The 18,608-nt window shown below is 40.5% G+C and overlaps 1 protein-coding gene across 1 annotated transcript in view; it reads right to left on the bottom strand.

The window, feature by feature from the left end:
• The window catches only part of LOC122555580 (uncharacterized), a 132,622-nt gene extending 114,281 nt beyond the window's left edge, over positions 1-18,341 (bottom strand). The window contains exons 1-5 of the mRNA XM_087992481.1: positions 17,835-18,341; positions 12,137-12,352; positions 6,662-6,774; positions 5,341-5,542; positions 2,896-3,255 (exon numbers count right to left, since the gene is read on the bottom strand). Coding sequence (XP_087848607.1) covers positions 2,896-3,255; positions 5,341-5,542; positions 6,662-6,774; positions 12,137-12,352; positions 17,835-17,976 — 1,033 coding nt within the window. The 5' untranslated portion in view covers positions 17,977-18,341. The remainder of the gene's footprint in view (positions 1-2,895; positions 3,256-5,340; positions 5,543-6,661; positions 6,775-12,136; positions 12,353-17,834) is intronic.
• Between the last annotated feature and the right edge of the window lie 267 nt (positions 18,342-18,608).

Genomic DNA, 18,608 nt, shown 5'->3' on the forward strand with positions numbered 1-18,608 from the left:
GTTTGTCAAAATATAATCATCTTATCCCAAATCTAGCATCTCGTAACAGCACAAAGAGAGGAAGCAGTGAAGTGAGGCAGCTCTGGGAATCCAGGGAGCCTTTGAACAATTCAGAAACAGTTGAAAAATAAGTTGAGGAAGTGGTTAGGGAAAACCTGCTTGTCTTAACAGGGAGATCAGTTCCATGGGGCATAGATTTAAGGTGAAAGTGATGACTACAGATGCTGGAGATTAGCGTCCAAGAGTGTGGTGCTGGAAAAGCACAGCAGGTCAGGCAGCATCTGAGGAGCAGGAAAATCAACGTTTTGGGAAAAAGCCCTTCATCGGGAAACTGATGGAGGTGACTGATAGGGGATTCTTGTTGCTCGTTCCATACATGCACCATCCTCTGCGTGACAACGTTGACCCTCAGGACTATTTTAGATCTTTTCCTTTTCACCTTAAAGCAATGCCCCCTAGTTTTGTACACCTGTATCCATGCTCCTCATGATTTTATGAACCTCAATAAGGTCAGTCCACAGTCTCCGATGCACCAGGGATAAAAGCCTCAGCGTACTCAGTCCCTGTAGTTCAAACTCTCCAAGTCTGGCAACATCCTTGTAAGTCTCTTCTGAACCCTTCCAAGTTTAACAGCATCTTTCCTATAGCAGGGAGACCAGAATTGATTTCAGTATTCTAAAAGTGGCCTAACTATGAGGAGAGGTTGATTAGATTAGTATTATTTTCATTGGAAAGATGGAGGTTGAGGGGTGACCTGATTGAGACCTACAAAATCATGAGAGGTGTAGACAGGATGGAGAGCAAGAAACATTTTCCCAGAGTGGAGGACTCAATTACTACGGGTCACGAGTTCAAAGTGAGAGAGGAAATGTTTAGGGGAGATATACATGGAAGATTCTTTATGCAGAGGGTGGTGGGTGCCTGGAATGCATTGGCAGCAGAGGTGTCAGGGGCAGGAAAGGTAGTGCCATTTAAGATGTATCTAGACAGATACATGAATGGGCAGGGAGCCTCAGCAAGACATCCACATTCCTATACTCAATAAACTGTTCAATGAACGCAAGTATGTCAATTGCCTTCTGCATTAATCTGTCCACCTCAATCATCAAATTGGCAGTGAATTACAGGCTTTTCCTTATGTTCCATCGAATCCCCTATCAGCTACCTTAAATCTATGCCCTTTGGTAACTGACCTCCTTGCTAGGTGAAACAGGTCTTCCCTGTCCACTCTACCTAAGCCTCTCATTATTTGCTTCACCGCAATTAAACCACCCCTCAGCCTCATATGTTTGAAGGAAAACCATCCCAGCCTATCCAATCTTTTCTCATAGCTGAAATATTCAAGCCATGGTAACATTCCTGGAAATTTAATACCAAAGAGAATAATGATCTGAGTGCATTGTCAAGGCTTAACAAGACAACAGCAAACATACCTTCTTAGACAGAGATAAAGCATTAATTAACAAAGAAAGAACAAAGAACTAAGAACATTACAGCACAGGAACAGGCCCTTCGGCCCTCCAGGCCTTCACCGATCCAGATCCTCTGTCTAAATCTGCCACCTATTTTCTAAGGATCTGTATCCCTCTGCTCCCTGCCCATTCATGTATCTGTCTAGATACATCTTAAATGGCACTACCTTTCCTGCCCCTGACACCTCTGCTGCCAATGCATTCCAGGCACCCACCACCCTCTGCATAAAGAATCTTCCATGTATATCTCCCCTAAACATTCCCCCTCTCACTTTGAACTCATGACCCGGAGTAATTGAGTCCTCTACTCTGGGAAAATGTTTCTTGCTCTCCATCCTGTCTACACCTCTCATGATTTTGTAGGCCTCAATCAGATCCCACCCTCAACCTCCATCTTTCCAATGAAAATAATACTAATATAATCAACCTCTCCTCATAGCTAGCACCCTCCTTTCCAGGCAACATTCTGGTGTATCTTCTCCGGAAACTCTCCAAAATGTCCACATCCTTTTGGTAATGTGGCGACCAGAACTGTACGCAGTATTCCAAATGTGGCCGATGCAATGTCTTTCACAATTGTAACATGACCTCCCAACTCTTGTACTCAATACCCTGTCCGATGAAGGAAAGCATTCAAGTGAAATATGAGTTGGTGTATAAAGAACAACCTTGAATATGTTCTTTTTGGACCATTGGCCATATCACAACACAAAAGCATCTGATCACCCAGGTGGATGCAAAAGAACTCAAGGACCCATTTTGGAAAGGAGCAGGGGTGTTCCTTATCCCTTAATCAGCATTGTTTATAAATTCTCATTATCATATTGCAATAATGACTGTAGTTCAAAATTACTGAATTGGATGCAAAGCACTTTGGAATATAGTAAAGTTGTGAAAGACACAAGAGAAATATTGGAGCAAAAACCGAAAGAACTGCGGATGCTGTAAATCAGAAACAAAAGCAGAAGTTGCTGGAAAAGCTCAGCAGGTCCGACAGCATCTGTGAAGGTAAATCAGAGTTAACGCCTCAGGTCTGAGCTCAGAGTTAACATTTCGGGTCCAGTGACCCTTCCTCCGAGAAAGGGTCACTGAACCCGAAATATTAACTCTGACTGCACCTCACGGATGCTGCCAGAACCGCTGAGCTTTTCCAGCAATATCTGTTTTTGTTTCAGAAATACTCGTGCACCTTTCTTTCCAGGACCACATGAGTAATTCTTGGCTAGACTATACATTACACTGCAAGAATCCACATGATTTTGCCAAAGTATTCTATTCAGATTTCTTGATTAGACATCTCTTGAGCAATTAATAGATTTACATGGGCATCCTTGCCATCTGTATTTTCAATTTGTGCCACACCGCAACCTTTTTGCTGTTTTAACTCTCCATACCACAAAGGCAGCACTTTGTGCAAGAGTACCTGTTTCCATGGTAACAGTGGCTGTTATATCTGTCATCATCTCTGACTGTCCAGTTGTCTGAGTTGGAAGAACTGTTGTGGTTGCCCTCCTCTGTTCTGGTCGGTTTACTGGCCCCGTGTAACTGGGAGCATAAACTGAGTTACTTTTTTCCCACATAGAACCTGTTGATTGAGTCTCCATTGATTTCCCAAACAGAGCTGTTGAATTCTCAACTGAAATATTTTCCAAATCTGATGCACTCCAGATGCTTTCAGTGGTCATGCTGCTTGCATTTGAACTCGGTGCTTCATGTATCAGATTGCTGCTGTCTATCCTGTGGCCTTGTATTCCTGATGTGTTCCCCATTTGCCAGATGCCATCTGCAGGAGAACAAGTCCAGGAAAAGGAACAGCATTAGTGTCTCTACGTGATATAGGGAGCCTAAAGTCAGATAAGTATTTGACCCGATCTGGTAGGCTGTGTCCATTTTTTATTAATAACTGAAAGAACTGAGGATGCTGTAAGTCAGAAAGAAAAACAGAAGTTGTTGGAAAAGCTCAGTCAGTCAGACAGCATCTGTGAAGGTAAATCAGAGTTAATGTTTCAGGTCTGGTGACCATTCTGAGGAAAAATCAATCAACCTGAAACATTAACTCTGATTTCTCTTCACAGTTGATGCCAGAGATGCTGAGCTTTTCCAGCAACTTCTGTCTTTGTTTCCATTCTTTATTAACTCAATAATAAAGATGAACTTATTGGAACTGGGTTTCATTGGACCACATACACAGATACATGGAAGAAAAGACAGACACACACTCAATAACATACAGATACACTCACACACACACACCTACGTACGTAGATATAAACACACATTACAGCAGACATACACTGATACAGGCGGAAGCAGAGTGAGACACACACATAGACAGATACAGCTGCACACAGTCAGACAGACATACATAGCTACATACAGAGACAGAGAGTACACATTCATGGACACAACAAACGAAGAGTTAGAGGAATAGGTCAATGTTTCTGCAATCACAGATGTAAGTGTAGGATGGTTGTTACCTCCTTGGTGCCAGGGTCACTGAACAGATGCAGAACACCCTGAGGTAGCAGAGTGATCGGTCTACAGTCATGGTCCACTTAAAACCCATGACACAAGTGGCAAGAGGGATATCATCCTGCAGTCAGATTTTAGGGAGCTAGCTAGAAAATTAGCAAGCAGGATATCAAAAATCTCAAATTACTTCAAATAATCTCCAGATAATTTCCAGTGCCACATGTAAATGGGGTACAGAAATAGGAAGACAAGGGCAGATCAATGGGTGGTTGGAGAAGAGGGAGGGTTTTAGATTTTTAGACATTGGAACTAGCTCTGGGGAAGATGTAACCTGTACAGGCCACATGGTTTGCATCTGAACAGGTTCCCTGCAGAACATTTTGCTTGTGTTACTGGGGATCTGTGGGGAGGAGCCTTCTATCAGAGAGGAATACCAAGATATACAAAATGTTGGGAGAGAGAAGTAGTACCAGAATAGTAAGTGAATCGAAAGGGTCAGAGTAAGGGAGTAAGTAATGAAGATTAATAAACGTAGCTGCAGATGTATACGATTGTACAGAATGTGATAAATAAAATTGTCATGTTGCCGTGCTAATTGGCAGGTGGAAATAAGATGTTGTGATAATAACAAGCAGACACAAGGATGGGCAGAATTGGGTGTTAAATAATCCTGAAATAAAGATGTTCAGGAAAGGTAGGAAAGGTAGGTATTGATTAAGTAGAATTGCTGTACAAGAGAAAGAGGATGTTCTCAAGGGGTCAAGAACTAAATTAATTTGGTTAGAGCTAAGGAACAAGAAAAAGGGCAAGTACATTGCTCAATGTAGTATAAAGGTGACTAACTAGTGGGGAGGATGAAAAGAGACACATTTGTAAGGAAGTTACAGAGAGGTGCACAAAATACTGCATAGTTATTAGCCAAATAAAAGCTGGGAAAATCGTGGTGTACAGGTGAGAGGGGGCAAGAGTTTCTATTCATAGAGTCATAGAGATCCCCAGCAAAACGCCGTGTCACCCATCACATGTGATCTGCAGCATTTCCTACATCAGCTACAGATTCCAGTCCAACAAGAAAGGAGGCACTGCAGGACCTGGCTCTGAGGAATGGGATGGGACAATTGGATCAAAATGTCAGTAAAACACCATTTTGGTGGACAGTAATGTTTCAGGTAACAATGGAAAAGTAATGTTAACAATCCAGCGCAAAAAACAATTAACAGGGATAAAGCCAACCTCAACAAAGTAAGAAAGGATCTGGGTTGCATGAAAACATTCTCACATTTGATGGAGAGAGAGAAACAGGGAGAGACAGTTAGAGATAAAAAATAACCACATGATAACAACTCAGAAGTCATTCACATGCAACAAAAGTCTGACCTGCTCCACATCATCTTACCTCCAAGTTTTACATCACATACGTATTCACTGGTATTAATTAAGATGTGGAATCCTTGCTGGAGCCAATCGATACTGTAACTCCGATCTACTGCCAACATAAAACCAAGGACTGGGTACTGTTGATCTATAAAGGTTGTCTCTGGGCAGAGGACGTGGATATTTGCATCAGATACATCATGTGTTAGGAGTGCAGCTTCCAGCTAGAACATAATAACAGAATATGAAAATGTGTGGATAGAAACATCAACTAATTGCTAAGTAACACTGTTGTGACTGTGACAAGAGAATGGCAGCAAGCCATTAATTTGCATTAACTTGCTTGGTAACTCCAGCCTGACCAATCTTTCCTCATTAAAGTAGTTCTCCCCATCCCAGTATTAGTCAAGTGAACCTCCTCTGCACTGTTTCCAACCTCAATGCATCCTTTCTTAAAAAAGGAGGCCAGACACGTACACAATAATCCAGATGTGGTCTTCTCAAAGTCCTGTTCAGCTATATCATACTCCCTTCTTTAATATTCCATTCACCTTGCAATAAACAACAACATTCTATTTGCCTTTCTAATTACCTACCTAGCATGCTAAATTTATGTGATTCAGATTCACGTACCAGACACTTTTATTATTCTTTTATTCATTCACGAGATGAGGGAACCGTTGGTTAGGCCAGTATTTATTGGTCATAGGGCAGTTTTTAGAGTCAATCACATTGTTATGGGTCTGGAGTCAGACTGGGTCAAGATGGCAGATTTCCTTCCCCAATGGACATTCACAAACCGGATGGGTTTTTCCCCAATCGACAATGGATTCATGGTCATCATTACACCATTAATTCTCGATTTTCATTTTATTGGATTCAATTTCCACCATCTGCCATGGTGGGACTTAAATCTGAGTCCCCAAAACATTACCTCAGTCTCTGGATTAACAATCCAGCGATAATACCACCTTTCCATTCTTCACCTTTCCTATCACCTTTCCATTCTTCATACTTCAGAGTTCTGCAACCTGTCTCCATTGAAATAACATACTGCTTTTCTAGCATACCTGTTAACTTATAAATTAATGTTTTCCTCTGGTCTACTCCATCTACCAATTTCTTTTGCCAACTCACTTAACCAGAGAGCTGTTCCCATGCATGGAATTACTCTCAGCACAGGGTAACACTCAGTCAAAGCGAAAGAGAAAAGGAAAAATAAACAGAAGAAAAAAATGTTATTAAAATTTATTACCATCTCCAAATTGTGTTTCTTGGACGAAAATCACAATTATATATTCCTACTGAGCATTCAGGAATATATGTTCAGTGGTTTTACATACCCAACCACTAGCATTTCTTAATAGGTCGAAGTAATCCCAACCACTGTAGTTTGTGTCCAACTCAAATTCGTTTATCTTCAGTTTTACCCATCCAAGGTAGTAGTCAATTCCAACTATAAAACAGAAAGATTAAATCTAAAATAAAAACTGAAAATACTGTGTTAAAGTTTCATATATTATCAACATTAGGATCTGAAGAAGAGGTAAATGGGTCTTTGCTTTTCAGTTCTGTGAAAGTGACTTCTTTTTACAAGTCAGAACCTCCTTTCTTCAACCAACAGATCAAGCAGCATTCCCCAAAAAAATGTGAGTTAAGCTAAATGACCAGATAAGCTGTCCTGGGAACTAAATAAGCTCCTAAATCCAGATGGAGAGGCCAGCAGCCAGGGGACAGAGGCCAGAGGACAAAGGTCAATTCAGAAGAAATTATTCATAGGGTCAAAGAATCAGACAGCACAGCAACGAGCCCTTCAGTGCAACCAGTCTATGTCGAACATAATCCCAAAGTAACCTAGTTCCACCTGCCTGGTCCTGGCCCATATCCCTCCAAACCTTTCCTATTTGTCTACTGATCCAAATATCTTCAGATGTGCTACTTTGTAGCCTCAAAGTGTTCAAAGTTGCTGGAAAAGCCCTGATTGTTTTCTTCAAATTCAGTGACAAAAGGCAGTGAGTTAGCTTCTGTCTGCGTATCTCAAGGAGGGATGGAGAGACTCTGACAAATGTGCAAAATACCGCAGAAGGGAACTGACTGACCTCAGCAGTCCAGTAAGAAATTAAAGACTGAAGATAGAAGTGATGCTTCATTCGGGTTGAGTGCTGTACTGGATATTGCTGAGAAAAATGGTTGAATATTCCTTTTTGCTGGTTATGATATGATCTTTCCAAATTGTTTTAGCTTTTATTTTTCTCTTTCTTCTGTGTAATCAAGTTATGTTGTTTTAAAAGTAGATTGTCAGCTTTTTGTGAAAATGTTCAGTGACTGACCATCATGGGACCAAATTGCAAAAATAAAATTTGTGATCTGCCAAGTCAGACTTCTCTCTGGAAACTGACTTGTCGAGTGGTACCATCAGCTGAGAGAATGAAAATCTAGTCTGAAAGCATCAACAGCAAGAGAAAAAACAGTTAATGTTACAGGTCCATGTCCTTTCGTTAGAGTTGGCAAAGTTAGAAAGGTAGTATGTTTTAATCAAGTAGAAGACTGAAGGGTGGGATAGGTCTGACAGAGGGTGAAAGACAGAGGGTGATAAACAGCAAGCCCAAAGGAAACGGTAATGGGTCAAGCAAAGAAATAAAAGATGTGACTAAAAGAGGTGTTAATGGCAGAATGATATGAAGCTGCCATCTGAAATTGAAAAGAAACAAAAATTAAAGTCCAATCTACAAATTGAAAAGAAACAAAATGGAGGAAATACATTATGGTTTGGAATTGATGAACTCAATACTGAATCCTGGAGGGTATAAATTGCCAGCTGTATTTTTCTTTCATATTGAGGTTAAAGGATTGGAAAGGAGTCATGATTTGGAGATGCCGGTGTTGGACTGGGGTGGACAAAGTTAAAAGTCACACAACACCAGGTTATAGTCTAACAGGTTTAATTGGAAGCACTAGCATTCGGAGCACCGCTCCTTCATCAGTTGGTTGTGGAGGACACAATTGTAAGATACAGAATTTGTAGCAAAAGTTTACAGTGTGATGTAACTGAAATTATACATTGAAAAATGCCTTGATTGTTTGTTGAGTTTTTCATCTGTTCGAATACCATGATAGTTTCATTTCTTTCATGTATAAATCACATACCATTTTTTTAAAAGTTACATTCTCAGGTTAACTGTAACAATTAGTGTTAGCTAGACAATATGTTCAAGGTGTTAGTCCCCTGTGTTCTCTGCCTGTGCCATAATCTTTAGGCTGTTCTGCGGTGCCCATTCATATGTTGCCATAGCCTTTGCTCGGTTTCCCCAATGTACCATGCCTCAGGGCATCCTTGCCTGCAACGTATAAGATAGACAACGTTAGCTGAGTCACATGAATACCTGCCATGTACATGATGAGAGGTGTCCCCACGTGTAATGGTAGCATCCATGTCCACACTCTGACACGTCTTGCAGCGACTACCGTGACGGCAACAGATGAATTGGCACTGCACAACAATCAACAGACAGGAGTGTTCCCGCCCAGTTGGGGAACACTTCAGCGGTCCAGGACATTCGACCTCAGACCTTCAGGTGACCATCCTTCAAGGTGGACCTCGGGACAGGCAGCAGCGAAAAGTGGCTGAGCAGAGACTAATAGCTAAGTTCTGTACCCATAGGGAGGGCCTCAACCGGGACCTTGGGTTCATGTCACACTACAGGTGACCACCATTGCACTAAATGCACACTCCTACACACACACACACACACTCTCACAGACTTAGACCACTGTACACTTATGCACACACTTATACACTCTCTCTCACAGACACTCACAACCCCCCATTTCAGACACACACACTCATACACATAGTCACACATATACACAGACATGCACACAGACATTCACACACACCTTACAGACACACACACTCCCACACTCACACATGCATCCTCTCACAGACTTAAACCAATCTATACTTACGCGTACACTTATACACTCTCCCTCACAGACACTCACAACCTCCCATCCCAGACACATACACACACTCCGACAGACACACACACTCCCACACTCACACATGCGCCCCCTCACAGACTTAGACACTCTACACTCACATATCTGAGTAAAAATAAACTTCGGTGAATGACACATCCGTTCCAAAGCTGGTTCACGGATCAGATTCATTGGATTGTGGAGGCTGAGTTTCAATCAAAGAATATGCAGAAGAAAGCCATTCATTATACATCTACAGATTGATTGAAATTTCCATTCCTGATCTCTGTCAAGTGACTAATACCAGAAAACCTGCCTACCATCACCTCCTCATGTAAATAGATTCAAATTTAGCTTTGATGCACTGACTCTTGAATGAATATCAACGCTCACTGTCAAAGCTCACTTATGATGGTCACTTGGTAAATTATCACAGCTCAAACAGGACCATAAGATAAACTCAGAGACCATATCCTCACAATATGGAGCTGTGCTTGAAGGGAGCAGAGGTTAGAGAGATAACACTATATCAATACAAAGAATTCAACATTGATATTCTAAAACAAGCTTCTTGTAAGTATGTTTCCTCACTGATGTTGCAGGAGTGACAAATTTCTTACTGTCTAAATTAACATCTCCCCAGCAAATGAGATCTGTACGACGGCAAGTCACCGTTATTTATCCAATGCCTCCCTGCCTCAGAACATGTACCAACAAAAGTGACAAGAGGTGAAACAATGAGGAAATGAAATTTGCTCAAACTTTCATTAAAATTCACACACTAGGTAGCATCATTGATGCTGGGCCAAAGTTCATGAATCCTCTAACGTAACAGCATTAAGACAAGGGACATGAATTCATAGAACAGGGATGGTTGGTGGTTGGTGGTTGGTATTGATAGTAGATAGCATGCCTCACACAGAAGGGAACTCAGATTCCAGCAAAGGGATATCCTGCAGCCATGATGTGCTGCAGGTGGACTAGATTCATGCAGAGTTCGACTTCCACATTACGGTGGGGTTAACACTCACCCTCTGGAGATGTCAGCAACATCAGAGCTCTGGGATGAACACCGCTGGTGCTGTAACCAATCCCAGGCTGAAAGAAGACCTATTGGAATCTCAGATCCAGGTAAGTGTTTGAAAGGGAGAGCTTAGTTACGTCAGGGTGGGAAGGACAGGGTGGAGTTCATTTAAAAGTCCAGGTGGGGAGGATGAAGGTGGATTACTATCTTCTGGCGTTCATGAACATTATGCAAAGGGCACCTCCAAAAACCCCCAGAATTCTTTTTCCTTCCCAACGTTGGAAAAACATTTTTTTGTAAATACAGGGCTGCCAGCTCACGCCCATGCAATCATATTATGGCATTGACAATGTAATGTTAGGGTCAATTGTGCTTTAAACAAGTTCAATTGATGCTTAGTTCTTTATTTACTTATGGTGGGGAGGCTGCCAATTTTGGTAACCCTCACCTTACATTATGGAGCTGGGTTTGGGTGAGAATGGGAAAATGATGGGCTGGGCACCAACTCTATTTTAACTATCTCCTCTGCAAAAGAGGCACCTGGCAGCGGTATGTAATATTCATTCAGTTTCTAGGACATCAATCTTTCAGGACAGGATGTCCAACCAGAGTCGAAAGGAGCAAAAGAACAGCAGGGACAATCTGACTTTTCTAACATTGCTCAAGGCCAGAGGGAATATTTTTTAACGTCATTATGTGCAAAATTTCAGCATTATCCCTGGGATTTTGTAATCTTCCTTGTTAAGCAGAGAAAAATCTATGGATACTAAGTAATTAAAATTGATGGCTTCACCAATAGTTATGAAATAGATCCATTCTAAATTTGTGGAGACCATAAGCCAATACAATTGTTGATAAATAGGATTGGATGTCATGTCTTGGATTCTTACTCATTGTACCACTTGGCTCAGAGCTAGATAGGAATAACTTCAACTCGTGTTTGACTATTTATAATTTGGTAAACAAAAATAGGTGATGGAAGCAGGCACGTTAGCAACATTTAAGGCATATCTCGATAGACACAAATGGACGCAAATAGAGAGATAGAAACTGTGCATGGGCAATAAGTAATAGGTTTAAATAAGGATTAGGAATCTGCGCAGGCTTGGTGGGCCAAAGGGCCTGTTCTCCTGTATTGAATAAAATTGAATTGAATAGAATTGAACTAAGTAAAACAATGATGTACTCTCCACTGTGCACTGGAGTTTACACCTTGCACTCTTAACCTTTGCAGTTAACACCTTTTTTCCTAAACTTGTACCTGTCAACTTCAGAGGTAATACAGCTGTAAAATGAAACACTTTCCTATGTAAAATATTTAACATCAAGCAAGCAAATTCAGGTATATATCTGGATAGATACAGAGTAACTCTCACTCTAATCTAATCAATGTACCTCAACTCCAACCTGAGAGCTACATTCAGTGACATTGTTTGCACTGACCACAGCAGCCTCTGTGAGTGGATGCCAATTAAATGCCAGACTGGAGGCAGCATTGTGCTGTAAACCTGTGCTTGCTCAGACGTAAAGCAATCTAAAAAACTGAAAGAAAAATTCTACATACTGTAAGAAAAAGCTTATGTCACAGTAGAGTTTACAATCATTTTAGGTAGAATTCACATCCAGAATCCACAAATGAAAGGATCACCCTGGAACTTTGGAAATCGTATTTTTAACTATTTGCATCCTAAAATTGTGCTAGCAAATCGGAAAAGCATTTCCAATAAAAGAATAAAGTATGATGTTGAACATGAACACATGCCCCTTTGTTTTAATTTCTTTTGCATTTGACTTGTATACTAGAGAACTCACACACCTTGACTCTGAAATCGGACACATTTGCTGAAGGCACCATTTGTACAACAGAGTTCTAGTTCCAATCCCTGGCAGTGAGAGTTCAATTCACAGTCGTCCTGGTACACTGGGAATAATTCTTGCTCTGTTTCTCCACTGTAGGTCTGGAACATGCTGATAGGGAAGTGATTAATACAATTCCCCGAGTTCACTGAGAAAATACTGGCATTCTGTAGGGCTGCAAAAGAAATGGAAAAACACATGTTATATACCTGAGCAAAAATAAATACTTGCCTTGGAATATTGGTTTTCTTGAAGGTCTTCCAAAATTTAGGAGGAGAAACAGGAGACTTTTTAAAATTGTTATGAGGCTATACAATACAATACTCGAGTTAGAACCATGCCACCATGAACTTGATGGGCTGAATGGCTTCTTCCTTAAGACTCTAAGCCAACATTTCAGAATAGCTTCAATAGGCGTTTGAAGGAAGTGGAAATAAAGGGATATAGCAACAGAGCTAACTTATCAGATTTGGATTCTGGTGCGTTGTGGGTAAATATTATAAGGGACTGGATGGGCAAAATAGACTATTTTTGACATGTCATTGATTTATATTTCTGTGCATAGAAATTTTATCTCTTGCTCATCTCCCCTCAGTTAACTCACTGAATCAAGTATACTTGCGTTGCAAGTAACCCACTACTACATATATTTGCATTATGACTCCAAATTTAACAATATATCACCTTGAAATAGTGTAAATTCTGTTTACCAAAATAAACAGGGTGGCATAGTGGTTAGCACTGCTGCCTCACAGCACCAGAGTCCCAGATTCAATTCCAGCCTCAGGCGCCTGTCTGTGTGGAGTTTGCACATTCTCCCCGTGTCTGCGTGGGTTTCCTCCGAGTGCTCCGGTTTCCTCCCACAGTCCAAAGATGTGCAGGTCAGGTGAATTAGCCATGCTAAATTGCCCGTAATTTTAGGTGAAGGGGTAAATGTAGGGGAATGGGTCTGGGTGGGTTGCTCTTCGGAGGGTCGGTGTTGATTTGTTGGGCAGAAGGGCCTGTTTCCACACTGTAAGTAATCTAATCTAACATAGGCCAAGACTTAATACCCTCTCATAAAATTCTATAGCACAAGTTTTCCATCACACTTGCATTAATTCTTCATGGGATCTATTCACTTTGTACAAAACCCCCACTCTTTACTCTTATCTTGCTGGCATTTTCCTCTTCAAGCGTAACCGATTCACTTTGGCAAATTATTATCTGAATCTGCTTGCACCATCTTTTTGGAAAATGCATCCTAGATTACAACAACTGCTGTGTTTAGAAAAGTCTCACCTTCTCTGTTGTTCTAATAAGTTGGCTTTATTGTCAAATGTAGTCACATGAGTACAGTGAAAAGTTTACAAGTTGTCACTTATGGCACCATTTTAGGTGCAAAGGTATCTGGTTACAGATTCTTGAGGATCTACTGACAATTATCTTAAAGTTCTATCCACTGCTTATTGACCCACCTGTCAGTCGAAACTATTCAATCTAGTTTACCCTCTAGATACTCTTCACAATTCTGAGGCCATTAACTGTTCTCTGTTCTTGGGACAGATCCGCCTCTCCACAGAAATGAAGAGCTCATTATTTTATTACCATTTAATTAACTTTCTCGAGACCCTACGTTTTGATGAAGAGTCCCCATACATGAAACTTTAACTGACCTGTTCAGCTTCTCCAACAATTTTTGTTTTTGTTTCAGATTTCCAGTATCCACAGTACTTTGTTTGTTTGCAGCTTGATTGGTAGACTGTTTATCACACAAAACATTGATGCCCTCCACAACCGATGGACAGTAGCAGCAATGTGTACTATTTATGAGATGCAAGGCAGTAACTCACCTGGTCTCTGCAACAATATCTCCTAAACAGAACCCTTCCTCAGTAGCATGGTGGGTGTGCCAAAATAATATAGACCTGAGCAATTTAAAAAGGCTGCACACCACCATCTTCTCATGGGACATGCAATGAAAACAGGCCTGGTCTATGATGCCCATTTCCTATGAGTGAAATTTCATTTAAAATTCGGCAGGAAAAATAAACTCACTCTAATGATGGTACCTGAGCTTCAAGGTAGTTTAACTCACTCTAATGATGGTACCTGAGCTTCAAGGTAATTCATTCTAAGTGAGAAGTTTCAGAAGCATGTCACTAGGATTATTTGACAGCACCTTCCAAATCAATAGCTTCCACATCTTGAAGCTCAAGGCAGCAAATGCATGGGAACACCACCATCTACAATGTCCCCTCCAGGTTATACATCATCCTGGTGTGGAATGATATCACTGTTTCCTGACTGTTCCTGGGTCACAATCCTGGAATGCCTTCTTTATCAACCTTATGGACCCACAAACACTCCTTCATGGATGACAATGGTTCAAGAAGACAGTTTCTGAAATTGATGGACAAAAGATATTTGATGGACAACCGACACGCCATGAATGAATAAAAAAACTACAAATTCTTCCTGGAATGTTTGGAATGAGGTCAGCCACGTGTATCTCACAAAGTATGAATTTCCCGATTGAGGCTCTTAATCTGGTGTAATGAGGGAGTCCTGGCTGACAGATATAAACAGGAGTGTCAAGGGTTCTGCTCACTCTAGGAGCTGGCTCTGAGGTAGCTGGGTCAGTCTTGAACTATGCATATGTAAATGAAAGGCAACTTGGTGAATGGATACCAGCCTTTGTGGAGTCATTTCACTTTTTTGTGCTGAGCCTGAATTAATACTGGCACAAACCGATTGACTGTATTTGAACGATTACCATTCACTTATTCCTTCATGGGCTAGGCCAACATTTATTGCTCAAACCACATTGGCCAGAGACAGTTAAGAATCAACCACATTGTTTTGGGTTTGGAGTCATATACAGGACAGAGCAGGTAAAGATGGAAGATTTCCTCCCATGAAGAACTCATCAATAACAATAGTTACATGGTCACCATTAGGGCAGCTAATTTTTTTATTGAGTTCAACTTTCACTATCTGCCATGTTGGGATTCACACTCATGTCACCAGAGTATTAACATAGGCTTCTCGGTTACTTGCCCAGTGACAATATCACTTGGCCAAAGCCTCCCTAAGCAATCAACACAATTCGAGATATTGTAATGTGAGAATAGTAATGTATGATCATATATTAATAGTGGAGCAACTCTCTGTTCAGTACAGAGTCCAGTTACAGTTGTCACCTGTCCAGCTTTGAAAGGTTAACCAGGAATTGCTAAACAGCAAAACTGATGGTGAAAATTTTCTTTTCCGGAAATGCATCATTTCACATTTTTGTGTCTTGAAATGTAGAGGAATTGATTACCAAATTAACTGAAGATTTTTATTCACATTAATCAATTAAACAAATACCAGAAGCCGAGTTATAAGTGTCTGGCCTGTCTAGTTTTGGACTTGGAGAAAGGGTCCTAATGAACCAGAGAATACAGTCTGCAAGCAGCATAGTATGATATGGCACCCTGTGTTTTGGAACTGTTAGAGTATCTACTCCACCTTATTCCCTAGGAATCCACAGAAAAACACTCTGGTTTGTCTGTCATGTGATGCTGTTGTTCTGCAGGTCAAACATCACCTGCAGCTGATGCACCTTGATACCTGTTTCTTTTTTGTTCAGTGCTTACCTTTCTCATGCTACAGCCCTGGTTAAAGAGTTGAACATCAAACAGCAAAATATCATTGGCAAAAGAAAATCACTCAAGTTCTTCTCAAGGCACCTGTTACAATTAAAGACTGTGGGTGAAGAAACCGACTATTCATAACAGAACTGGAGGGTCAAGGTCTGTTCCAGCCTCAATTCATAGAATGCATCTAATTGAAAAGATTAGGTTGATAATTACCCAGACCACCACCTTCAGTTTCCCGTGCTTCAATTTCCCAAATGTTTGTTTTCTAGTTGGCTGTGTTTTTATCGGGAGATCCCAGGAGACCAAATAAAATGACTTGCTATTATATCGTATCTTTCACAACTCAGAATGTGCCAAAGTGTTTTACAGAAAACAAACTACTTTTAGTGTAGTTGTTGCTGTAACATAAGAAATGCATGAGCTAATTTTTGTGGTAGCCATTGAATACTACTTCAGTAAGGAATAAATATTGACTAGGACTAATACTTCTCCGCTTCCAAATAGGGCCAACTGGTATTTTGCATACAGTTAAGAGAGCTGTTGTTTGACAACTTATCCAAAAGACAGCACTTTAGACAGTGCAGCATTCCCTCAGAGCACCAGCCTTGACGTTTGTGCTCAGAACCTGCTGTGTCACTTGAACTGACAACCCCCCAGATTCAAAAACAAAAGCTCTACTGACTGAATCTCAGTCAGCATGCAAGCAGCCACAAATCTATTGGGTTTCCAATCTTTTCTGACACAAGGCATCCCAGTTGTCCATTTCAGACTGAATGAACCCCTGTGATAGCTCATGGAGGCCTGCCTTCTTGTCTTAAACAAGCTGGTAGTGGGATGTCCCTCAAGATATGTTTTATCAATTATCTCTCCCTCTCTCTCTAATGGATAGATATCTATGGCCCCTTTGTGGATTATTGCTTGATTGCCAAATTCTTATTATGTTGCTCAGAAATACCTCAAACAACTTTAGACAACTTTGGATCACAAGAAAGTGAATTATGTTGAAACTCAGCGCAAACTGAACAGGAAAGCAAAATCAAGACTTGCTCACATGGTAGGTTGAGGCCACGATTGAGCCAATCAGTTACTGGATGTTCCATGTTATAAAATGACAGGCTATTTATGAAAAGTAAAATCGCACATTAATGAATTAATAAAACTGCTTTCATTTAGAATGTCAGTTAAAACCACCTGACCATACTCCAGCTTGTTCAAGTTGTCACCCTTCCTAATATTTTCCAAAAATAAAGCTCAGGACAAACTCCACACCCTACAAATCACTTCCAGTTTCTCCAATTTCACATAGCTCCTTTTTTTAATAAAAAGGTGTGTTTTCTTAACCTTGGGCATTCAAACATTATTAGTATAGTGGCCACAGCAAGTACAATTTAACTGTGGTTTGTCAAAATATAATCATCTTATCCCAAATCTAGCATCTAGTAACAGCACAAAGAGAGGAAGCAGTGGAGTGAGGCAGCTCTGGGAATCCAGGGAGCCTTTGAACAATTCACAAACAGTTGAAAAATAAAAATGGTACTGTCATAAATGGTAAAGGCAATGTTAGCGTTGCATTAAGATGATTTTTACTTGAAGCAGGAAGGATTATCCCAACTATCATAAAATGTTCCGAGAAATTCCAAAATTTACAATCATTGTGACTAAAGCAGATACATAATTCTGATACTGTTCCGAAGAAATAATACTGGACTTTAACCGTGTCTCTGCCCACAATGCTGCCAGACCCGCTGAATTTCTCCAATATTTTCTGGTGAGTGTTTCATATCTCCTAAACATCTCATTAGCAGCATGGCTTGCAAGTTGCCATTCTAATTCTTATCCTATTTATTGAGTTTAATTTTCGTTTCTCGATCTTTAACCGATCAATGTCAATAATGCATTAAGTGAATTCAGATTAAAGACTGTTTATCAGTTGCCCATCTCACAGCTGTGCATATAAGACTAGCAAGGTTGTTTATTTAAACATGGGTTTTATCAAATATTACAAAACTCTTATATCTTAATAATGAAGTTTACCTGCTGGCAATGATTGCGCTCCAGTTCCCTCAGTACAGTTCTCAGTTTCCATAGGAACCTCGCCATCCTGTGCTAATCCAGGTTGCACTTTCCACACAATGGCACCAAATGTCACAATGATGCACAGGATGATTTCTCTCATAGTCCAGGCATTTGGCAAAATCTATCAGTCAGTGAGTGTGTGGTGAGTGTGTGTCACAAACCGATCCATCTGCTGCTTTCTTTTGTCATTGTTGTTTACAACAGAAGATTTTGTGAGGCACTTCCTGTTTGTGACCATTGCTCTCTCAGCTAAAAGTAATGAGCACTACTCTAGTACCCTACGTCAGAATTAACAAAATTACTTACATTGGTTATGAACTGATTTGGAGATGCCAGTGTTGGACTGGGGTGTACAAAGTTAAAAATCACACAACAGGTTTAATTGGAAGCACACTAGCTTTCGGAGCGACGCTCCATCAGGTGGTAGTGGAGGGCTCAACCCTAACCCACAGAATTTATAGCAAAAATTTGCAGTGTGATGTAACTGAAATTATACATTGAAAAATTGATTGTCTGTTAAGCCTTTCATCTGTTAGAATACAGTGATAGTTTCACTTCTTTCATGTGTAAATCACAAAACCATTTTTTCTAAAAGTTGCATTCTCGGGTCAGCTGTTAACAATGGTGATAGCTAGACAATATATTGAAAGTGTTAGCCCCCTGTGTTCTCTGTCTCTGCCAGGATGTTTAGATTTATTCTAATCTAAAAAGTGAGATCACGGAGTTTTACAT

The sequence above is a fragment of the Chiloscyllium plagiosum genome, unplaced genomic scaffold, assembly GCF_037043375.1.
Source record: "Chiloscyllium plagiosum isolate Xiang-an unplaced genomic scaffold, Cpla_swu_hap1 HiC_scaffold_12, whole genome shotgun sequence".
NCBI lineage: Eukaryota > Metazoa > Chordata > Chondrichthyes > Orectolobiformes > Hemiscylliidae > Chiloscyllium > Chiloscyllium plagiosum.